The 21,127-nt window shown below is 40.9% G+C and overlaps 1 protein-coding gene across 1 annotated transcript in view; it reads right to left on the minus strand.

Annotated features, from left to right (window-relative positions):
- PGM5 (phosphoglucomutase 5) overlaps positions 1-21,127 on the minus strand; it is a gene marked incomplete at its 5' end in the record, with an annotated part of 189,651 nt that overhangs the window by 160,438 nt on the left and 8,086 nt on the right. The window contains one exon of the mRNA XM_082841975.1: positions 4,760-4,922. Coding sequence (XP_082698101.1) covers positions 4,760-4,922 — 163 coding nt within the window. The remainder of the gene's footprint in view (positions 1-4,759; positions 4,923-21,127) is intronic.

A 21,127-nucleotide genomic window follows, 5' to 3' on the forward strand; every position in this document is an offset into this window, starting at 1 on the left:
TAGAAAAGAGCCTAGTAGATTTTACCCACGTTTTCTCACATAGGAAAAGTGAAGACCACAAAGAAGTAAACATAGCCCTTCTCAGCTTCACTCCTTACCATTTTTTGTTCTTTTGCAAAACTTAAAAAGTAAAGAGTGCTATTTACTTTTTGCATTTGTTTATGCTTGCCAGAGGACACACGTCTATCCCTCTGCCTCCCAGGCACCACACTACGTTCTTGGGATGTTTCCATCACATTTTAAAAGTCTCCATCTGAGTTTGTTTGCCAAAGCACACTGATTTCCAAAAGCAACACTGATAACCTCTGAGTTCATCAGCATCCTCTGCATCCCTTCACATCTTCCCAGTTCTTGACATCTTCCACTCCAGTGACTTCCCTCTTCATTTTAGTCAATTCCTAGTACAGTCCTAGTACTGTCTTTTGATATGCTTCTTGCAAAAATATCAAATTTGAGTATCTTAATCCCACAAATTCCTAATCTTTCATCTACCCTACTTTGTACCCCTGTGAACCTGTTCCTCATTCCTATACTGATGCCCAACATCACTTGATTACTCCCAGGCCATCGGTCCATTTCATTTCACTGGTCTCTTTTCCCAGAAGGACCCTATGGTCTAGCATTTGAGCCTTGCCTTTGTTAGTACAATAAGACAAGCCAACATTTGTTGAAACTTACACATACCACCTTTCACATCGTACGTGGAATTCAGCATTCACAAAAAGCAGATGAAGTAAGAATCATTAGTATCCTCATTTTCCAAATAAGGAAACTGAAATTGGAAGAGGTGACCTTAACACAGGTCACATCACTCGTGTGACAGAGGCTGGGTTTGACTCCTAATAGTCTGATGTCAGCTCAGACACTCTTAACAACTACCAGCCCACCTTATGCTCTGCCATGCCCACACTGCCATTCCCCAATCCCGGGACATCACCATCATCTGCTCCATTGTTGCTATTCCCACACTCCCCCCATGCATTGCTGAAGGCAGTCGTGAAATTACACCAACTGGCTCCCCCGAAAAATGAGACTGCTTAACTTCAACTCGGTCCTCACAACCCCTCAGGAATCCTCAACAAATTTCCCAGAGGACCTTTTAGAAAACATCTCCATTTATCCCCTTCTCTATCCTTTCCCCATTATCTGAGCAAGTTACATTTCCTCTTCTTTTTTTCCAACAGATATAGGCAACTATTTCCCAAAACTTCCACTCTGCATCCTCAAACTGCTTCTTTCCCTCATCTCTGCCTCCTTACTCAGAAGTTCTACCTACTTCTTAGAATCTAGGTTCCAAATGAGCTCCACAGCTTATGAGTTCTGTGACACTGGGCAAGTTTTTTAAACCATGAGGATTAAATGAGAACATGTATGTAAAGTTCTGACTATGAAGCTTGGCACACTGTAATTATTCAAAAAAATCAGTATTTTTATTACTGATTCCTTTTGTCCTCTAGCACCTTCTCCCCTATTTAAAAACATGCTCAGAAAGGTCCTGTCCTCTAAATAATTTAAAAGCAACATAGCTTTAGATGTGTCCTATTTCCCTGGATGTGCCTACTAATTCTATAGACACTTCGCTTTTAACTTACGCCATAAGATGTATTTGTATGACACCCAATAGAAGAGATGAATGCCTGCAACTTCAGATGAAGGATAACATGGTAAAACTCACTCTAAGTGGGAAGAAACCAACTGAATCTCTCCATGCCATCAGGAATGTTAGTCTCATTAATGATGCCAAGACATGTAAACATGAAGAATTAAATGTAAGAGGAAGGACTTTCAACAGAGTTAAAGGCTAAACGATAAGTTCAACCCCCTCCCCCTATTCAGGATATGACTGAACAGGTCTCATAACCTCCTGTAATTCGGTCTACGAAATGGTTATTTAAATAATATCTTCCCCTTTTATGCCTCACAAGTTATCATAGAGATGACTGAGATTCTCTTGCAAGACACGAAGTCAGACATTAATTTAAATGCTTAAATACACAATTTAGTTTGGCAACTTATATATTACATTGCTCTACAAATTCCCATTTTCTGAGCTCATGAAATGGCCTGTGTTATCAATGTGCAGAACACCTACGCACTGCATATTCTTTCCTGAAATATTCAGTAGCTGCTGCAAGACTAGATGTTGGCCCTAGGTGTGCTTCTTAGTGAAGCAGGGTTTCTTGAATCACACTTTCAAGAATGAGGCTCCTCATAAGGTGTTTTTTTTTGTTTGTTTTTTTTTTTTTTCTTTGCGGTACGCGGGCCTCTCACTGTTGTGGCCTCTCCCGTTGCGGAGCACAGGCTCTGGACACGCAGGCTCAGCGGCCATGGCTCACGGGCCCAGCCGCTCCGTGGCATGTGGGATCTTCCCAGACCGGGGCACGAACCCGTGTCCCCTGCATCGGCAGGCGGACTCTCAACCACTGCGCCACCAGGGAAGCCCAAGGTGTTTTTTTTAACACGATGAGAGTAATGTTCTTTCTCTGGATAATGCCCAAAATGGCTGCAAGGAGGGGGCAATCATGTACTTCCCCTTCAGGACGTGCTATTTTGCCTGGGCCAGGAATGCTTCATAATGGCAACAGTTGTTGGTTAAAATTCAGCTCCCACCCACATATACACGAAGACTCAGTATTCTAGATTAAAAGAGATTTAAGAGACTTAAAAAACAAATGCAGGGGGGTGGGATGAATTGGGAGATTGGAATTGACATATTTACACTACTATGTATAAAATAAGTAACTAATGAGAACCTACTACATAGCACAGGGAACTCTACTCAGTGCTCTGTGGTGACCTAAATGGGGTGGAAATCTTAAAAAGAGGGGATATATGTATACGTATAACTAATTCACTTTGCTGTACAGCAGAAAGTAACACAACATTGTAAAGCAACTGTACTCCAATAAAAATTAATTTAAAAAATAAATAAATAAAATTTAAATTTAAAAAAACAAATGAAATGCATGGTTCTGGGATAAAACTTGGTTTGAACAAAACAGATGTAAATAACATCTGGGGGATACTTGGAAAATTCTGAATACAGATTAGGTTTTAGATGATATTAGAGAATTAGTATTATTTTTGTTAGGTGTGATCATGCAGCCATACAGGAATACGTCTTTATTTTAAAGAGATGTCAGAAATATTTGGGTGCAAAATATCTTCATGCTGTAATTTACCTTTAAGCAAAATGGAAAAACAAAGTAATGGAAACATGGTATCCATTTATTATCCTTCCTGCCTTTACATATGTTCAAAAAAATTTTTAATTCACCCCTATACACGTATCCCACCCCACTAGGACTTCTAAACTATAAATTTCTATAAATATAAGAAAAAGTGAAATAATTCTAGGCATGTCAGTGAGAGAAAGTCAACACTATAGGAAAGAGAGAATGTAGGACTTATGCTAAGGAGTCATCTGTCTGACCATGTGACCTTGAGCAAACAGCCTCTCAGGGCTTTGATTTCTTCACCTATAAAATGACAGGAATGATCTAAATGATTTTGAGGGTCTGTTCCAACTTTAAAATCCAGAGTCCTTCCATGTCAGATAAGCATCAACATTCAACCGTTTCACTGTGCTGAGGAGTACAGAGGACCAAAATGGGTTTGAGATCCCGTTATGCCATTTCCTCGTCATGTCACCCTGGGCGACGTGATGCTTAATTTTATGTGTCAACTTGCTTTGGCCACAGAGAGCCCAGATGTTCATTTAAACGTTATTCTGGGTATGTCTGTGAGGGTGTTTCTGGATAAGATTAACATTTGAATCAGTAGACTGAGTAAAGCAGATTGCCCTCCCCAGTGTGGCTGGGCCTCATCCAACCCACTGAAGGCTTCGACAGAACAAAAAACTGAGAAAGGGAGAATCCACTCTCCGCCTGACTGTTTCCAGCTGACACACTGGCCCCTCCTGACTCAGACTGGACCTTACACTCTGCTGCTTCTCAGGCCTTTGGACTCAGATCAGAACCCTAACATCCATTGGCTCTCCTGGGCCTCCAGCTTGCTGACCAAAGATCTTGGGACTTTGCAGCCTCCATAATCACATGAGCCAATTCCTTATAATAAATCCCTATACAGATCTTCCTCAACTTACAATGGAGTTATAGTCCGATCAACCCATTGTAAATTGAAAACATCATAAGTCGAAAACGCATTTAATACACCTAACATCATGGCTTAGCCTAGCCTACCTTAAGAGTGCTCAGGACACCGATGTTAGTCAACACTTTTACAAAATCATCTATCACAAAGCCTACTTTAAGGTAAAGTGCTGAATATCTCATATAATTTATTGAATACTTACCGAAACTAAAAAACAGAAATGACTGAATGGGTACAGAGCGGCTGTAAGTGTACTGGCTGTTTACCCTTGTGATTGGGTGGGAGCTGCATTTGCCGCCCCTGCCCAGGATCACGAGAGAGAATCATACCACGCACACACTGCTAGCCCAGGAAAAGATCAAAATTCAAAATTCAAATGGAGTAGTTTCTATTGAACGCATATTGCTTTTACACCATTGTAACGTCAAAAAATCTCTAAATCAAACCATCGTAGGTTGGAGCCCGTCTATGTGTCCTATTGGTTCTGCTTCTCTGGAAAACCCTGACTAATACAGGCACCTCACTAGAAATTTCTGAGCCATTTTCTCTCTTCCTTGCTTGTCCACCATCAGTGGGTCACTGTAAGACTATGACAATATAAAAAGAAAGAAATCATGACAACTAAGCCATATTCTGAACCACATACCTCCATTGGCAACATTAAATTTCACTCCAAACTCTCCCCCTGGTCCTCCAGGGCAGTGGCTGGCTGTCAGGATGATTCCACCAGCTGCCTTGATCTTTCTGATAATGCAGGATACAGCAGGTGTTGACAAGATGCCATTCTGTCCAATAATCAGCCGACCAATCTAGATTAGCCAAGGAAAAAAAATCAACCCAGTTACATGGGATTGAAGTGCATTTCAATGAGAAAGTGTCCCAGGCTCTATTAGCACACACCAATCACCTGGCAAAAAGAACTGAGTGGGGCTTTCCTGGTGGCACAGTGGTTGAGAGTCCGCCTGCCGAGGCAGGGGACATGGGTTTGTGCCCCGGTCCGGGAAGATCCCACATGCCGCGGAGCAGCTGGGCCCGTGAGCCATGGCCGCTGAGCCTGCACGTCCGGAGCCTGTGCTCCACAACGGGAGAGGCCACAGCAGTAAGAGGCCCGCGTACCGCAAAAAAAAAAAAAAAAGAACTGAGTGGGGTTAAGGTGGGGGGCATGTGTAAGGGGGTGGGGGGAAGGGTAGCTCAGGCGTTGTCTTTCCTTCCCCATGTCTTCAAGACCATTTGGGACACCCACATCTCAGTCAGTTATTAACCTGTAAATGGGATCTGCCTCATTGATTTTCAGTAGTTTAAAACACCTGCTTTTGCTGTACACCTGCAACAAATGACATCGTTAATCACCTATACTCCAATATGAAATAAAATTTTTTTTAATATATTAAAGAAAACACCCACTTCCGATGACCAAAGGGTTAGCTTGAATCACACAAGAAGTTCTTAGTTTATTACTGGCTTAGAAACCCCACGTGTACATGCTGGAAATTACAAAAAAAAAAAAAACAGAGCACTTGTCTGCTTCAGCTTCCTTCTCTGCCTCAGCACAAGCTCACACAGTAGGGACCTGATCTGCTACATCCTCATCGTCTGCAAGTGTATTTTAACTGCACTGGGAAGGCCCAGTCTCCTGAAGGCAGAAGTCCTATTTTGGCAACATGTGCTAGGGACATTGGAGAAATCCAGCCATGCTAGGCAGAGATCTGGAGGTCATCCATCAGTGTGGCCAGACTCTCTATCGCTACAAAACTGATTTTTTTAAAAAGAAAAAAAACAGCATAGCCCTGCAGAGCATTACTCCATATGCTTTGTTTTAAAATAGGGCCCAACGTCTTCCAATCCAGTGGTTCTCAAATGTTGCTACAAATCAGAATCATTAGTGAAGCCTAGAATTCTAGTACTAAGTAGTCTAGTAGTCTAGTCCAGTACTAAGACTGCATTCCAGACCAATTATATTGGAATCTCGGGGTGGGATCCTGAGCTCCACAGTTGTTACCAGTATTCAGCCAAGTTTGGTGATCAAACCCCCTCGCTACTCAAAGGGCCAGAGGCATGGGCATTACCTGCGAGCCTGGGAGAAATGTTAAACCTCAAGCCCTACCCCACACCTACTGAATAAGGATCAGTATTTAGCAAGACCCCACCCCTTCTCCACATAATTCATTTGTCTATTAACGTTTGAGAAGCACCGACATAGCCCAGCAACCAAAACCAGCTCCCGTGTCCAGCTCAACAGCAGTTACCCTGGCACCAACGATAGCATTGCTGGAAGTAGGTCACTGACCAGATATGACAAGGAGAAAATAGACCAAAAAAAAAAAAAACCTTTAAAGGGCAAACACAAGAGCTCCAAAAACAAAGCACTCTTGCGATAATTTAGTATAGAAAGACCCACTCTCTCCACAACCTCCCCAGAGCACATATTTGCAAGTGGATGAGGCAGATTATAAACAAATAAGCCTAATAGTAGGAGTGGTAGTAGTAATTACTAGCTGGGTACATACTGGAAAAAATCAGCAGGTTTCGGTGACAGAGAGTAACGGGGAGTTAATTTTAATAGTAACAGTAACAATTATAAGAGCTAAGGGAGCTTGGATTTTATTCTAAGTACAAGGGGAATCCATAGAAGGGTTTTAAGCAGTGGAAGTGACCTGATATCAGTTACATTTTTTAAAGATCGTGGGCTGAGCAATCCAAAAGATCGTATTAAAAAGCAAGTCATTCACATCAGCAAAGCATTCCAATGTCTGTCCTCGTCTCCCACCAACCCCAGGTAAAGTCAAAGTCTTCATGGTCTACCAGGCCCTACATGATCTGTCTGCCATCACCTGCCATTCTCCACTTCCCTCCCTCCCTCTGCTCCGGCCACACTGGCTGGTTTGCTGTTCCTCACACACATCAAGTGTGCTCAGTGCCTTTCCATTTGCTCTTTCCTCTCCTTAGAGCACTCTTATCCAGGTATTCATAAGCCTGCCCCACCCCATCCTTTGGGTTACTGTTTCAACATCAACTAATCAAAGATAGCACCCTTGACAGCCCTATACAGTAGGGCACCCATAAGTCCCTAATTTCTCTACTGGCCTCTATTTTCTTTATCCTGTTTAGTCTTTTGTATTACACATATTACCCCTTAATATTTTCCATTTTATTTGTTTATTTTCCCACTATATATATGTTCTAAGGACTTTGGTTTTTTCACTGCTATACTCTTAGTATCCAAAACAAACTTAGCATATACTAAGTACACAATAAGTACATGTTGAATTAATTAATTGAAAAAAATGAATGAATAATGAGGGGGTGGCTGCAATATGCAAAATGCATTAGAGACTGACAAGAGCAAAAGGAGAAAGATCAGATGGAAGGCTCTCACGGCAGAGCTGAGTGTGGACAACATTTTGGACTAGACCAGAGGCGGCAGAAATGAAGAGAAGTGATTACATTTGAATATATTTTTGGAAGGAGAATGAACAGAACATGTGGGTGGAAGGAAATATGGAAGAGATATACAGTAGCCAGCCCCTAAGATGGCCCCCAATGCTCTATGCATTCTGGCATTCATGCCTCGGTGCAGGACCCTCCCACAGCAAACAAGGCAGATCTGAGTGATTAGTAGAACACTGCAGAAGCGATGGTGTGTAACTTCCAATAAATGACATTGCTGCTTCTGCCCTGCTCTCTTGGATTGTTCACTCTGGGGGAAGCAGCCACCATGTCACCAGGACACTCAAGGAGCCCTGTGTAGTCACCTGAATGGAGAGGACCTGAAGCCTCCCACCAACAGCCAGCACCCACTTGCCAGCCATGCAGGTGAGCCACCTTGCACTAGATCCTCCAGCCCTTCAAGCCTTCATATGACAAAGCCCCCACCAATATGCAACTGTGACCAAGTCAGAACAACCTCCCTCCTGTCCCAGAGAAACTGTAAGAGTAAATATTTGTTTATTTTAAGCCACTAAGTTTTGTCATAATTTCTTACACAGAAATAAATAACTAAAACAGGGGCAGTGAGGAAAGGAGCCAACTCACAGCTTCTACCTGTAATAACTCGATGGATGGTGGTGCCATTGACTGAGAAGGGAAAGACAAAGGACAAAAATCACACTCATACTTTATCCAGAGCCAAGATAAATCATGTTCCACATGCTTTTGTTAAAATTTATTTAGTCATTCAACTTATTTTATTGAGTATTACCATGAAACAGGCAATGTAGAAGACCCTGCAGGTACAGTAATGAATACAAATTAGTCACTACCCTAAAGGAGTAAACCTGCAGATTCAAGAATGGGAAAAATATTTGTAACTTTTGTTCATAATTTTCTCTCTCTCCCATTTTTCAGGATTATTCTTAAAGAAATAATCTTTAAAGGGGAAAAAGGTATTATGTGTAGACACTTCCTATAGTGATATTCATTAGAGGTAAAAAAATTTTTTAAATCATTATAAATGACTAATAATGAAGAACCTGTAAAATAAAGTGTGATGTATCAACTTACGGAATATTCTTCAGCCATCTAAAAGGATTATTATGAAGACCGAGCACCTGTGGCAGACCACAGAAAGTTATGCTCCCCTTTCACAGGGCAGGACTGGTGCTGGGCAGCAGCTGCCCAGCCAGGGGCTACACTTTCCAGACCACCCTTGCATCTAGGTGTGGCCACATGACCAGTTCTCGCAATGAGTGATACACTACTATGAGAATGAGAAAGAAGTAATGTGTGTTCCTTCTGGGATAAGGATGTTAAGGAGTAGATATGTCTTCTCCTCACTGCTTATTTCCCCTTCCACAGACTCAACACAGGTGACCACACAGCTCGAGGAGATGCCAGAGCAAGAAGATGGAAAGAACCTGGGTGCCTAACTCACAGGATGGGCAAGAGTCTTTGTTCACCAGCAAAATCCCCATTGGACTATTACGTGAGTGAGAAATAATTTTCTATTGTTTTTAAGGGAATAAAAATTGCCGAGGAGACCTTTAACTCTCCTGGCGGAGGAGTAAGACATGGAGATCACCTTCCTCCCCACAAATACATCAGAAATACATCTACATGTAGAACACCAGAACACCTACTGAATGATGGAAGAAGACCTGACTTCCCAAAAGCCATGTGACTGACAGGGTCTTCATGCTCCGGCCGGGTGTCAGGGCTGAGCCTCTGAGGTGGGAGAGCCGAGTTCAGGACATTGGTCCACCACAGACCTCCCGGCTCCACATAATATCAAATGGCAAAAGCTCTCCCAGAGATCACCATCTCAATGCTAAGACCCAGCTCCACTCAATGACCAGCAAGCTACAGTGCTGGACACCCACAGCCAAACAATTAGCAAGACAGGAACACACCCCCATCCATTAGCAGAGAGGCTGCCTAAAATCATAATAAGGTCACAGACACCCCAAAACACACCACCGGACATGGTCCTGCCCACCAGAAAGACAAGATCCAGCCTCATCCACCACAACACAGGCACCAGTCCCTTCCACCAGGAAACCTACATAACCCACTGAACCAACCTTAGCCACTGGGGTCAGACACGAAAAACAATGGGAACTACGAACCTGCAGCCTGCAAAAAGGAGACCCCAAACACAGTAAGTTAAGCAAAATGAGAAGACAGAGAAACACACAGCAGATGAAGGAGGAGGGTAAAAACCCAGCAGACCAAACAAATGAAGAGGAAATAGACAGTCTACCTGAAAAAGAATTCAGAGTAATGATGGTAAAGATGATCCAAAATTTTGGAAATAGAATGGAGAAAATACAAGAAACGTTTAACAAGGACCTAGAAGAACTAAAATGCAAACAAACAATGATGTACAACAAAATAAATGAAATTAAAAACTCCCTAGAAGGAATCAGTAGCAGAATAACTGAAGCAGAAGAACGGATAAGTGACCTGGAAGATAAAATAGTGGAAATAACTACCGCAGAGCAGAATAAAGAAAAAAGAATGAAAAGAATTGAGGACAGTCCCAGAGACCTCTGGGACAACATTAAATGCACCAACATTCGAATTATAGGGGTTCCAGAAGAAGTAGAGAAAAAGAAAAGGACTGAGAAAATATTTGAAGGATTATAGTTCAAAACTTCCCTAATATGGGAAAGGAAAAAGTCAATCAAGTCCAGGAAGTGCAGAGAGTCCCATACAGGATAAATCCAAGGCAAAACACACCAAGACACATATTAATCAAACTATCAAAAATTAAATACAAAGAAAAAATATTAAAAGCAGCAAGGGAAAAACAACAAATAACATACAAGGGAATCCCCATAAGGTTAACAGCTGATCTTTCAACAGAAACTCTGCAAGCCAGAAGGGAGCGGCAGGACATATTTAAAGTAATGCAAGGGAAAAAACTACAACCAAGATTACTCTACCCAGCAGGGATCTCATTCAGATTCGATGGAGAAATTAAAACCTTTACAGACAAGCAAAAGCTGAGAGAATTCAGCACCACCGAACCAGCTGTACAGCTGTACCAGCTTCTCTAGCAGGAAACACAAGAGAAGGAAAAGAACTACAAAAACAAACCCAAAACAATTAAGAAAATGGTAATAGGAACATACATATCGATAACTACCTTAAATGTAAATGGATTAAATGCTCCAACCAAAAGACATAGACTGCCTGAATGGATACAACAACAAGACCCATATATATACTGTCTACAAGAGACCCATTTCAGACCTAGGGACACATAGACACTGAAAGTGAGGGGATGGAAAAAGATATTCCATGCAAATGGAAATCAAAAGAAAGTTGGAGTAGCAATTCTCATATCAGACAAAATAGACTTTAAAATAAATATTACAAGAGACAAAGAAGGACAATACATAATGATTAAGGGATCAATCCAAGAAGAAGATATAACAATTGTAATTATTTATGCACCCAACATAGGAGCACCTCAATACATAAGGCAAATGCTAACAGCCATAAAAGGGGAAATCGACAGTTACTCAATCATAGTAGGGGACTTTAATACCCTACTTTCACCAACGGACAGACCATCCAAAATGAAAATAAATAAGGAAACACAAGCTTTAAATGATACACTAAACAAGATGGACTTAATTGATATTTAAAGGACATTCCATCCAGAATAACAGATTACATTTTCCTCTCAAGTGCTCATGGAACATTCTCCAGGATAGATCATATCTTGGATAACAAATCAAGCCTTGATTAACTTAAGAAAACTGAAATCATATCAAGTATCTTTTCCTACCACAATGCTATGAGACTAGATATCAATTACAGGAAAAAATCTGTAAAAAGTACAAACACATGGAGGCTAAACAATACACTACATAATAACCAAGAGATCACTGAAGAAATCAAAGAGGAAATCAAAAAATACCTAGAAACAAATGACAATGAAATCACGATGACCCAAAACCTATGGGATGCAGCAAAAGCAGTTTTAAGAGGGAAGTTTATAGCAATACAATCCTACCTCAAGAAACAAGAAACATCTCAAACAACCTAACCTTACACCTAAAGCAATTAGAGAAAGAAGAACAAAAAAACTCCAAAGTTAGCAGAAGGAGAAATCATAAAAATCAGATCAGAAATAAACGAAAAAGAAATAAAGGAACAATAGCAAAGGTCAGTAAAACGAAAAGCTGGTTCTTTCAGAAGATAAACAAAATTGATAAACCATTAGCCAGACACATCAAGAAAAAACGGGAGAAGACTCAAATCAATAGAATTAGAAATGAAAAAGGAGAAGTAACAACTGACACTGCAGAAATACAAAGGATCATGAGAGATTACTACAAGCAACTATATGCCAATAAAATGGACAACCTGTAAGAAATGGACAAATTCTTAGAAAAGCACAATGTTCTGAGACTGAACCAGGAAGAAATAGAAAATATAAACAGACCAATCACAAGCACTGAAATTGAGACTGTGATTAAAAATCTTCCAACAAGGTTTCCCTGGTGGCGCAGTGGTTGAGAGTCTGCCTGCCGATGCAGGGGACACGGGTTCGTGCCCCCGTCTGGGAAGATCCCACATGCCGCAGAGTGGCTGGGCCCGTGAGCCATGGCCACTGAGCCTGCGCGTCCAGAGCCTGTGCTCTGCAACGGGAGAGGCCACAACATTGAGAGGCCCGAGTACTGCCAAAAAAAAAAAAAAAAAACCTCCAGAACGTAGGCATAGAGGGAACTTAACCTCAACATAATAAAGGCCATATATGACAAATCCACAGCCAACATCATTCTCAATGGTGAAAAACTGAAACCATTTCCACTAAAATCAGGAACGAGACAAGGTTGTCCACTCTCACCACTCTTATTTAACATAGTTTTGGAAGTTTTAGCCACAGCAGTCAGAGAAGAAAAAGAAATAAAAGGAATCCAAATCAGAAAAGAAGAAGTAAAGCTGTCACTGTTTGCAGATGACATGATACTATATGTAGAGAATCCTAAAGATGCTATCAGAAAACTACTAGAGCTAATCGATGAATTTGGTAAAATAGCAGGATACAAAATTAATGCACAGAAATCTCTTGCATTCCTATACCCTAATGATGAAAAATGTGAAAGAGAAATTAAGGAAGCACTTCCATTTACCACTGCAGCAAAAAGAATAAAATATCTAGGGGTAAACCTACCTAAGGAGACAAAAGACCTGTATGCAGAAAACTGTAAGACATTGATGAAAGAAATTAAACATGTAACAAACAGATGGAGAGATATACCATGTTCTTGGATTGGAAGAATCAACATTGTGAAAATGACTATACTACCCAAAGCAATCTACAGATTCAATGCAATCCCTATCAAACTACCACTGGCATTTTTCACAGAACCAGAACAAAAACTTTCACAATTTGTATGGAAACACAAAAGACCCCGAATAGCCAAAGCAAACTACAAAAAGAAAAATGGAGCTGGAGGAATCTGGCTCCCTGATTTCAGACTATACTACAAAGCTATAGTAATCAAGACAGTGTGGCACTGGCACAAAAACAGAAATATAGATCAATGGAACAGGATAGAAAGCCCAGAGATAAATCCATGCACCTATGGTCAACTAATCTATGACAAAGGAGGCAAGGATATACAATGGAGAAAAGACAGACTCTTCAATAGTGGTGCTGGGAAAACTGGACAGCTACGTGTAAAAGAATGAAATTAGAACACTCCCCAACACCATACAGAAAAATCAACTCAAAGTGGATTAAAGACCTAAATGTAAGGCCAGACACTATAAAACTCTTAGAGGAAAACATAGGCAGAACTCTCTATGACATAAATCACAGCAAGATCCTTTTTGACCCACCTCCTAGAGAAATGGAAATAAAAACAAAAATAAACAAATGGGACCTAATGAAACTTAAAAGCTTTTGCATAGCAAAGGAAACCATAAACAAGACGAAAAGACAACCCTCAGAATGGGAGAAAATATTTGCAAATGAAGCAACTGTCAAAGGATTAATCTCCAAAATATATAAGCAGCTCATGCAGCTCAATATCAAAAAAACAGACAACCCAATCCAGAAATGGGCAGAAGACCTAAATAGACATTTCTCCAAAGAAGATATACAGATTGCCAACAAACACATGAAAGAATGCTCAACATCACTAATCATTAGAGAAATGCAAATCAAAGGTACAATGAGGTATCAGCTCACACTGTTTGAATGGCCATCATCAAAAACTCTAGAAACAATAAATGCTGGAGAGGGTGTGGAGAAAAGAGAACCCTCTTGCACTGTTGGTGGGAATGTAAATTGATACAGCCACTATGGAGAACAGTATGGAGGTTCCTTAAGAAACTAAAACTAGAACTACCATATGACCCAGCAATCCCACTACTGGGCATATACCCTGAGAAAGCCATAATTCAAAAAGTGTCATGTACCACAATGTTGATTGCAGCCCTACTTATAACAGCCAGGACATGGAAGCAACCTAAGTGTCCAACGACAGATGAATGGATAAAGAAGATGTGACACATATATACAATGGAATATTACTCAGCCATAAAAAGAAACGAAATTGAGTTATTTGTAGTGAGCTGGATGGACCTAGAGTCTGTCATACAGAGTGAAATGAGTCAGAAAGAGAAAAACAAATAATGTATGCTAACACATATATATGGAATCTGAAAAAGAAAATGGTTCTGAAGAAACTAGGGGCAGGACAGGAATAAAGAAGACGACATAGAGAAGGGACTTGAGGACGTGGGGAGGGGGAATGTAAATTGGGATGAAGTGAGAGAGTGGCATGGACATATATACACTACCAAACGTAAAATAAATAGCTAGTTGGAAGCAGCCGCATAGCACAGGGTGATCAGCTCAGGACTCTGAAACCACCTAGAGGGGTGGGATAAGGAGGATGGGAGGGAGGGAGGAGATATGGGGATATATGTATGCGTATAGCTGTTTCACTTTCATATAAAGCAGAAACTAATACACCATTGTAAAGTAATTATACTCCAATAAAGATGTTAAAAAAACATCAAGTTTTTTTGCTATAACAAAACATTTAAGTTTTGTTAAAACATTTAAATATTCAAGTTTATTTGCTATAACAACTTACACTTTCTTAAGTAGCAGAGAGGGAACACAGACAATGCTTTAACGCTAAGTCAAAATGCAGATATCTAAATAACTTTTAAGCTATTACAACAATGTACAATTATGTACACTTTGGGGCCAGCACTTAGAAAAATACAGGAATAAATATGTACGGTTTATTTGTTAAATAGGAGAGATTATAGATACAGTTTATCTTATTAAATTTGAATTTTTTTAAAAGGTAATATCTTCTCTGTTTAACATTAAAGTGGGAAAATACACTTGAATAAAATTTCAACCTGAAACATTTTAGTTGTCAGTGGAGGATTAATAGGAGATTAAATTCTAGTTATCTGGAAGTTTTTGCTCTGTGGATCTGCTCATTAACCCACCAATACCAAAAAAAATGAGGTAATGCTGGACACTGTATATAACTCTAGTTGAGGGACTTCTGAGAGGAGACAACTGCTGGAGGGGATGCAGGAGAGCGGGTGATGAGGCTTCTAAGATAAGACATGGAAAATCGTGAAGATATTTGTGCCCCATGGGAATGCTCACCAAAAAGTGACCTCAGCAAAGGAGGATTTAAATAATCAAGTGGCTAGAAGGACCAGCTCTGTCAAACCAGTCTGCCTCTTTCCCCAGCCACTCCTGTCATTGCCCAATGGGCTCGTGAACAGGGTGGCCGACGGCTGCAGGGAGGGAGATCAAGCGTGGGCTCAGCACATGGACCTCCACTCATCAAGGCTGACCTGGCTGCGGCCGGCCACCGCTGACGGCCCTATGTGCCCCCAGCAGAGACCAGCCCTCAGTCCAAACTCCACCTCTGTGTTCACATTACCCTCTCTGTGTGTCTGTTTTCTCCTCTTCTGTAAATTCTCCCTCTCCTAATTAGCCCAAGGCAAATGTCATCAGAAAAGCTATGACTTTCAAGATCTAGTAATTGATCAAAGAAACATAACCTTTGGAAGCCCTGTTGTATAAAGAAAAAGCAACGCAACTTAAAGTTAAAAGATCTAGATATGGGTCTTTGCTCCACCCCTGACCTAAGGCAAATTGCGTCACTTGTCTGAGGCATCTTGTCTTCATCTGCAAAGTTGAGAGGGTTCAGGGTCATGAAAATTCATGTAAGATGAGATTATATAAACTCTTCATGAAATTCAACATGACCCAAATCATGCTATTGCCTTCCCCAAACCCCTTCCCCTCCCCCAACATTTAAAATTCAATTTTATACCTTAAATAACCCTTAAACTACCATTTCCCTTTCTGAAAAAGTCTTAGAAGTACTATTCTCTGCCAATGTTGCAGACTGCTACCTTGCAAGAAAAAGATGGTCTACTTACATCATTGGCTTTGGTTTTGTTTACAGCATTGAAGCAGGCAACATCTGACTTCTCTTCCTGAGTGAAACCCAGACCACAGGCTGGGGAGGTCTGAGCCATGGCACTCTGCTGCTCCCTCGCTGACCCTCCCAAAGGGGCACTGGAGGAACTGTCACACCCATACCATACAGTCTGTCTTTGACTGGAGGAAAGGAAACCCCACCCAGCCCTGCAGATGGTGCACCAACCTGGGTGGGCTTTACTGCTACTGAGAAACATGTCCTTCAGTTCCCACTAGGAAAGGGGGGCAAAGTAGACCCCAGTCCAGTGTTGCTTACACACAGATACAGACAGATACCAGGATCCACAGGTAGCCATGAGAACACTGTCACACCAGCGCCTGCAGACACATACGTGAGGCACACACTTTCCCAGACACCCAGATACACAGACCCAGCATTAACTTGTTCTTATCCAGTCATGACTGCTAAATGCTAGGGAAAGGGAGGATGTAGCAGGTAGCCATGTGCAATTACCATCAATCATTTCCCTCAGTGCAGTTACTTATAATCCCTCTGAGTTTATTCTTCTAACTAGATGCCGGCGTCTTCCACCAACTCTTACGCCTCACCTAGATTGCATCACCATTTACTCCACCCATGAGTGGGCACAGCAAGTGCCTCAGGAATCGATATGCCCTTCCACATACCACAGACCAGTGTCCTGAAATAGAGAAAATTTTATTTCATGAAGCTTTCTCCCAGCACATCCATACTTTACACCACGTGCCATATACAACGAATTTTGTTAATGATTTTATTTCTGATGGCTCCCTCTTTTCAGAACACTAACAATTACTCTTCTAACTTAGATTTAGTACGAGTTCAGTTTCTAATTAGCTCAGATTCAAGTCCCAGAGAGCAGCAATATACAACTTAAACCCTCAGGGTAGACATGGAATTTTGATACCAAATGATTTTTCCCCAGTAACATAACAACTAAAGAAAGCAGGATTGTTTTCATGTGTGAAATCACTTAAATAAGATTTCCACTTTCTGGTTTCCTTTTAACTTTAAGTAAGTCATTAAAAAAAAAAAGAGTCCCACAGAGAGAAAAGAAAAAGTAAGCATGACATTCTTCAATAACCTCTGGTCACTGCGTCACATCCCTGTCATTCCCAAAGTGACTCAGAGAGAGTAAAAAGGGCACTAAACAGAAACTTCCTTGATGTTTCACAGACAGAGTGCTGTACAGGACCACACAGCCACCACCGTGTCCACCTACAAAGTGCATGGAAAGCCATAAACACAAAGATGCCTGTTTCTCATCTTCTTGGTTAAACAAAAAACAAAAGCCATGAAGGAAACCCAGAGCCACGCTGCTGTGGATGGCCAGGCTTCAGTCTCTCGTCCCTGCTGTCAGAGAGGAGTGCCAGCCCCTGATCACTGCTGCGCATGAGTAAGCAGGAGATGGCTAAGTGGAATTGTGAGAAATAACAAACTCAAGACATGGATGTAGTTATCCAAACATCAAGGGACTTCTCCATTTGCACATGGATAATTGTGCAGTTATACGTTTCGTTACACGGAGACCAGATGGGAGCAACCGAGCTCATCCTCAGATGCGTGTTCCCCTGGAAGCCTTGACACACATACCCAGGGGCTGGAGGGTGAGACGAGAGTTCATTAGAACCAAACCAAGCTGTATTTCACATTTGATTCCCAACATCTGAACAGGTGCAGAAAAGTCACAGGCATCTGGAAGTTTGGCCCAAGTTCTATTCCTCAATCAGCCCACCAATTCTCAAGGTTCTCACTGAGAAGATCAGGTACTCTAGCTTTTCTTGGGTGCAGAATGGGGACAATGAAATTGGAACTTATGTTCCTACTGGTAATTCAGTGCTTGGAAGATACTGAAATCTTTACCTTAAGATATAGAACTCGGCTCACTGAAAGAAGAAAGGGCTCTATCTGCTGCCATTTTATGAGGTGATCAACCCAACCAGGTACCAGGATAAGAACTATTGGATCCATCTGGGTCAAGAAAGCAGGCCTGAGTGCCCTGAGATAAGCTGAGATTTTGGCATCCAACGGGAAATGATGCAAAAATGGACTTGCCACCTGCCGGCTATATGACTTTGGACAAGATCCTGAACCCTCTGTATTTCAGTTTTATTACCTAAAAGATAGAGGGTGAAAAAAAGTAACACAGCCAAGCTCCAGTTCAGCATCTGACACCCAATAAATCTTTGATATATTTCCCTTGCCTTCCTTGCTGGTGTCATTTCTTGATTCTTAATTATGAATTTCTAATTCATAGTAGTTGAATGCATTTGTTGTTTCACCAACCTGCCATGGTTTTCTAATTACAAATATATATACGACTTTTATATATATGACAAATATATGTATATATAGTATATGTATGACATTTAGAAAGTACTCATAAGCAAGAAGAAAGTAAAACTCATCTGTAAACCTAAAAGTGACCACAGTAAACATTTCATTGTCTAACCTTTGTCTATGTGTCTTGGGATATCTCTCTCTCTCTCATTTACATATTTATATTTTTACAAAAGGGATTGTCGTGTAGTCTACATCTTTCACTTAACATATCTACCCCTTCCGTGGAGTCTATCTTTCTCTGTCACTGACTATTTTTCCACAACATGATTTTAGTGGCTGTATAGTCTTCCATTATTTAAATGTACCATGGTTTACTGACCAATATAAAAGTGTTCTTTTACCTAAGTTTTTATATGTGAAACTAAAAATGTTTTTAGATGTGAAACTAAAACTATCTAATTTAATCCTATGGGATAAATTTAACTCAAAGTAGCTTGCCACCAATTAAATAGAAAATTAGTTGTAACACACCTACGTAAGTGCAATGTCTTCTTTCTTCTTTAACCACCGGAACTGCTCATTAAGAAACTGCTGAAGTCCATGGTGATTAGTGACAGGACCTCATGTCTGTATCCTCGTCTTGGCCCAGATCTTCCTATTTTCATTGCCCCATTTATGCCTCTGACTTGCACCGTCCACTGGTATGTCCTATGCCAGACTGCTAACTTACCCACGTTACTGAGCTCACAGCAGAGAGCTGTCCGTACAAGATCCTGCCTGGAATGCAGGATTTATACTACTTATACTTCTTACTATTGGTCCATCCAACTCCAGCACAAGTTCTATTTATTATCATAGAAACATAGGTCATTTGGGAACATTTAGTCACCTCCTTCAACTCTGTGCTGTCTTCAGATACTTCTGTCACCTGGGACTCTGCTCTACTCTCTTTTTGAATATATCCAGGGAAGAAGATGTATCTTCGGGGAGGGGGTGTCCTGGGCACATGTGTACACACATATGCTATTTGATAAACTATCTAAATGCTTAAGAACACTTTCCATCTGGAACCTTTATAAGTAGACAGTACACACACACACACACACACACACACACACACACACACACACACACATATAAAATCCCAAAAGAAAAAACTGACTATCTTTGGCTCTTTTATACATAGAATACATATATAGAGATTCATATACGTATTCCTCTATATATGTGTGTGTGTATTTTTTCCCGGAAAAATCTCAGTCTCTCTTTATAGCTATGTGTTTTTCCCTGAGTAGTTATCACAGTCAATTAAAATACATATATGTGGATCTTTAAATAAATTCCATCAGACCAATATCTGTCTGGTTGGGAAATAATTACTGTCCATTTGCTAAATGCCACCAACCCTTATACTATGTTCCAGTGAACTAAAGACCTCTGGCAATCACAGATTTACAACTCAGCAAGATTAAACAATTTACTGTTATTTATGACAGCAAAGCTAGGTCTTCTGTATTATATTCCACGTTAGCATCTGTCACTTTACATTTGGGAGATCCTGTCCAAAAAAAGATTATGCCTCCTAACCAAACATTCAGCAGGGCTGTAGGAACAGGCACCCTGACAAACATCCTGACAAAATGCTTTAAAGCATCGCTAGAGCTTGCAGCTGTGCATTTTCAGACTACTCAGCAGATGAGCGTGGAGTCTCTTAGCCTCTGCTTCGTCTGTTCCTCTCAGTAATCCCTCACATGGCCCAGTCCATTAGGCTTGAAAATCCGCATGAAATGAGTAGATTAAGATCTGGCCTCAGTTGGGGCAGTGGAGCAGGTATAGAAGGGTGGGTCTGCTCCTAACGTAGCCTGAGCCTCAGAAAGGTTTAAGATTGAAAAGCATGGCATTGACTCAGCTGATTCATAATAGGAAATAATGCACAGACCACGCAAAAAGAAGTCCTTTATGTTGAGTTAAAGTCTACGCCAGAGCAGCTGCTGCCACCTCAAGTACCGTGACAGGGTGTGCACACATGTGTGTTTGTGTGTGCATGAATGAGTGAGTGTGTGTGTGTGTGTGTGTGTGTGTGTGAGCGTTCATGCTGGGAGAGGGGAGAGTATCATGACTTCAGCAGTCGCCACCCAAGCCTTAGCCAGCGGCCTGCAGAAATGCCGAAAGTCTTACTAAAGCAACTGTGATCACCACATCGATGGGCGCCTTCGATCAGTAAGGCTACTGAGAATAAAAAGCATATATGCACATGTCCTTTTATTTTAATCAGAGAAAAATAGTTTGGTAATAGTGGTGCTATATGAATCAATAAAATAATTGACAATAATCCATTACCTCATTCAATCCTCCCCAAACCCTTGGAAGATGTGGGAGGCAAGTATTACGACAGTGCCTATTTTTATAAACGAGGAAACAAACCCCAGAAAACTAGGTGACTTCCCCACAGTCATACACGTTGCAAATGATAGTATAATGATTCAAATTCAGAGCTTCTCCTTTTTTTCTTAACTACTCTCTAGTGATGTGTTTAATTATGAAAGCAAGGCATATATACATGTGTAATTACTTAATAAAGAGAAGTATATGAGTAGAAAGGGAAAGGATTCCCCTCCCCCACCAAACACACCCACATACCCCAGATATATTCACTGCTAACTGTCTGGACTATGTTCCTCCAACCCTATTTTCTATGCCTAATTATATACACAAAAGTGGGATCATGCTACACATGACCCTCTACTAATTGCTTTGTTTCACTTTAACCAACTATCATCCACATCTTTCTCATGTCACATATAGAT

Source organism: Leucopleurus acutus, assembly GCF_964270905.1.
Source record: "Leucopleurus acutus genome assembly, chromosome: 7".
Taxonomy (NCBI): Eukaryota; Metazoa; Chordata; class Mammalia; order Artiodactyla; family Delphinidae; genus Leucopleurus; species Leucopleurus acutus.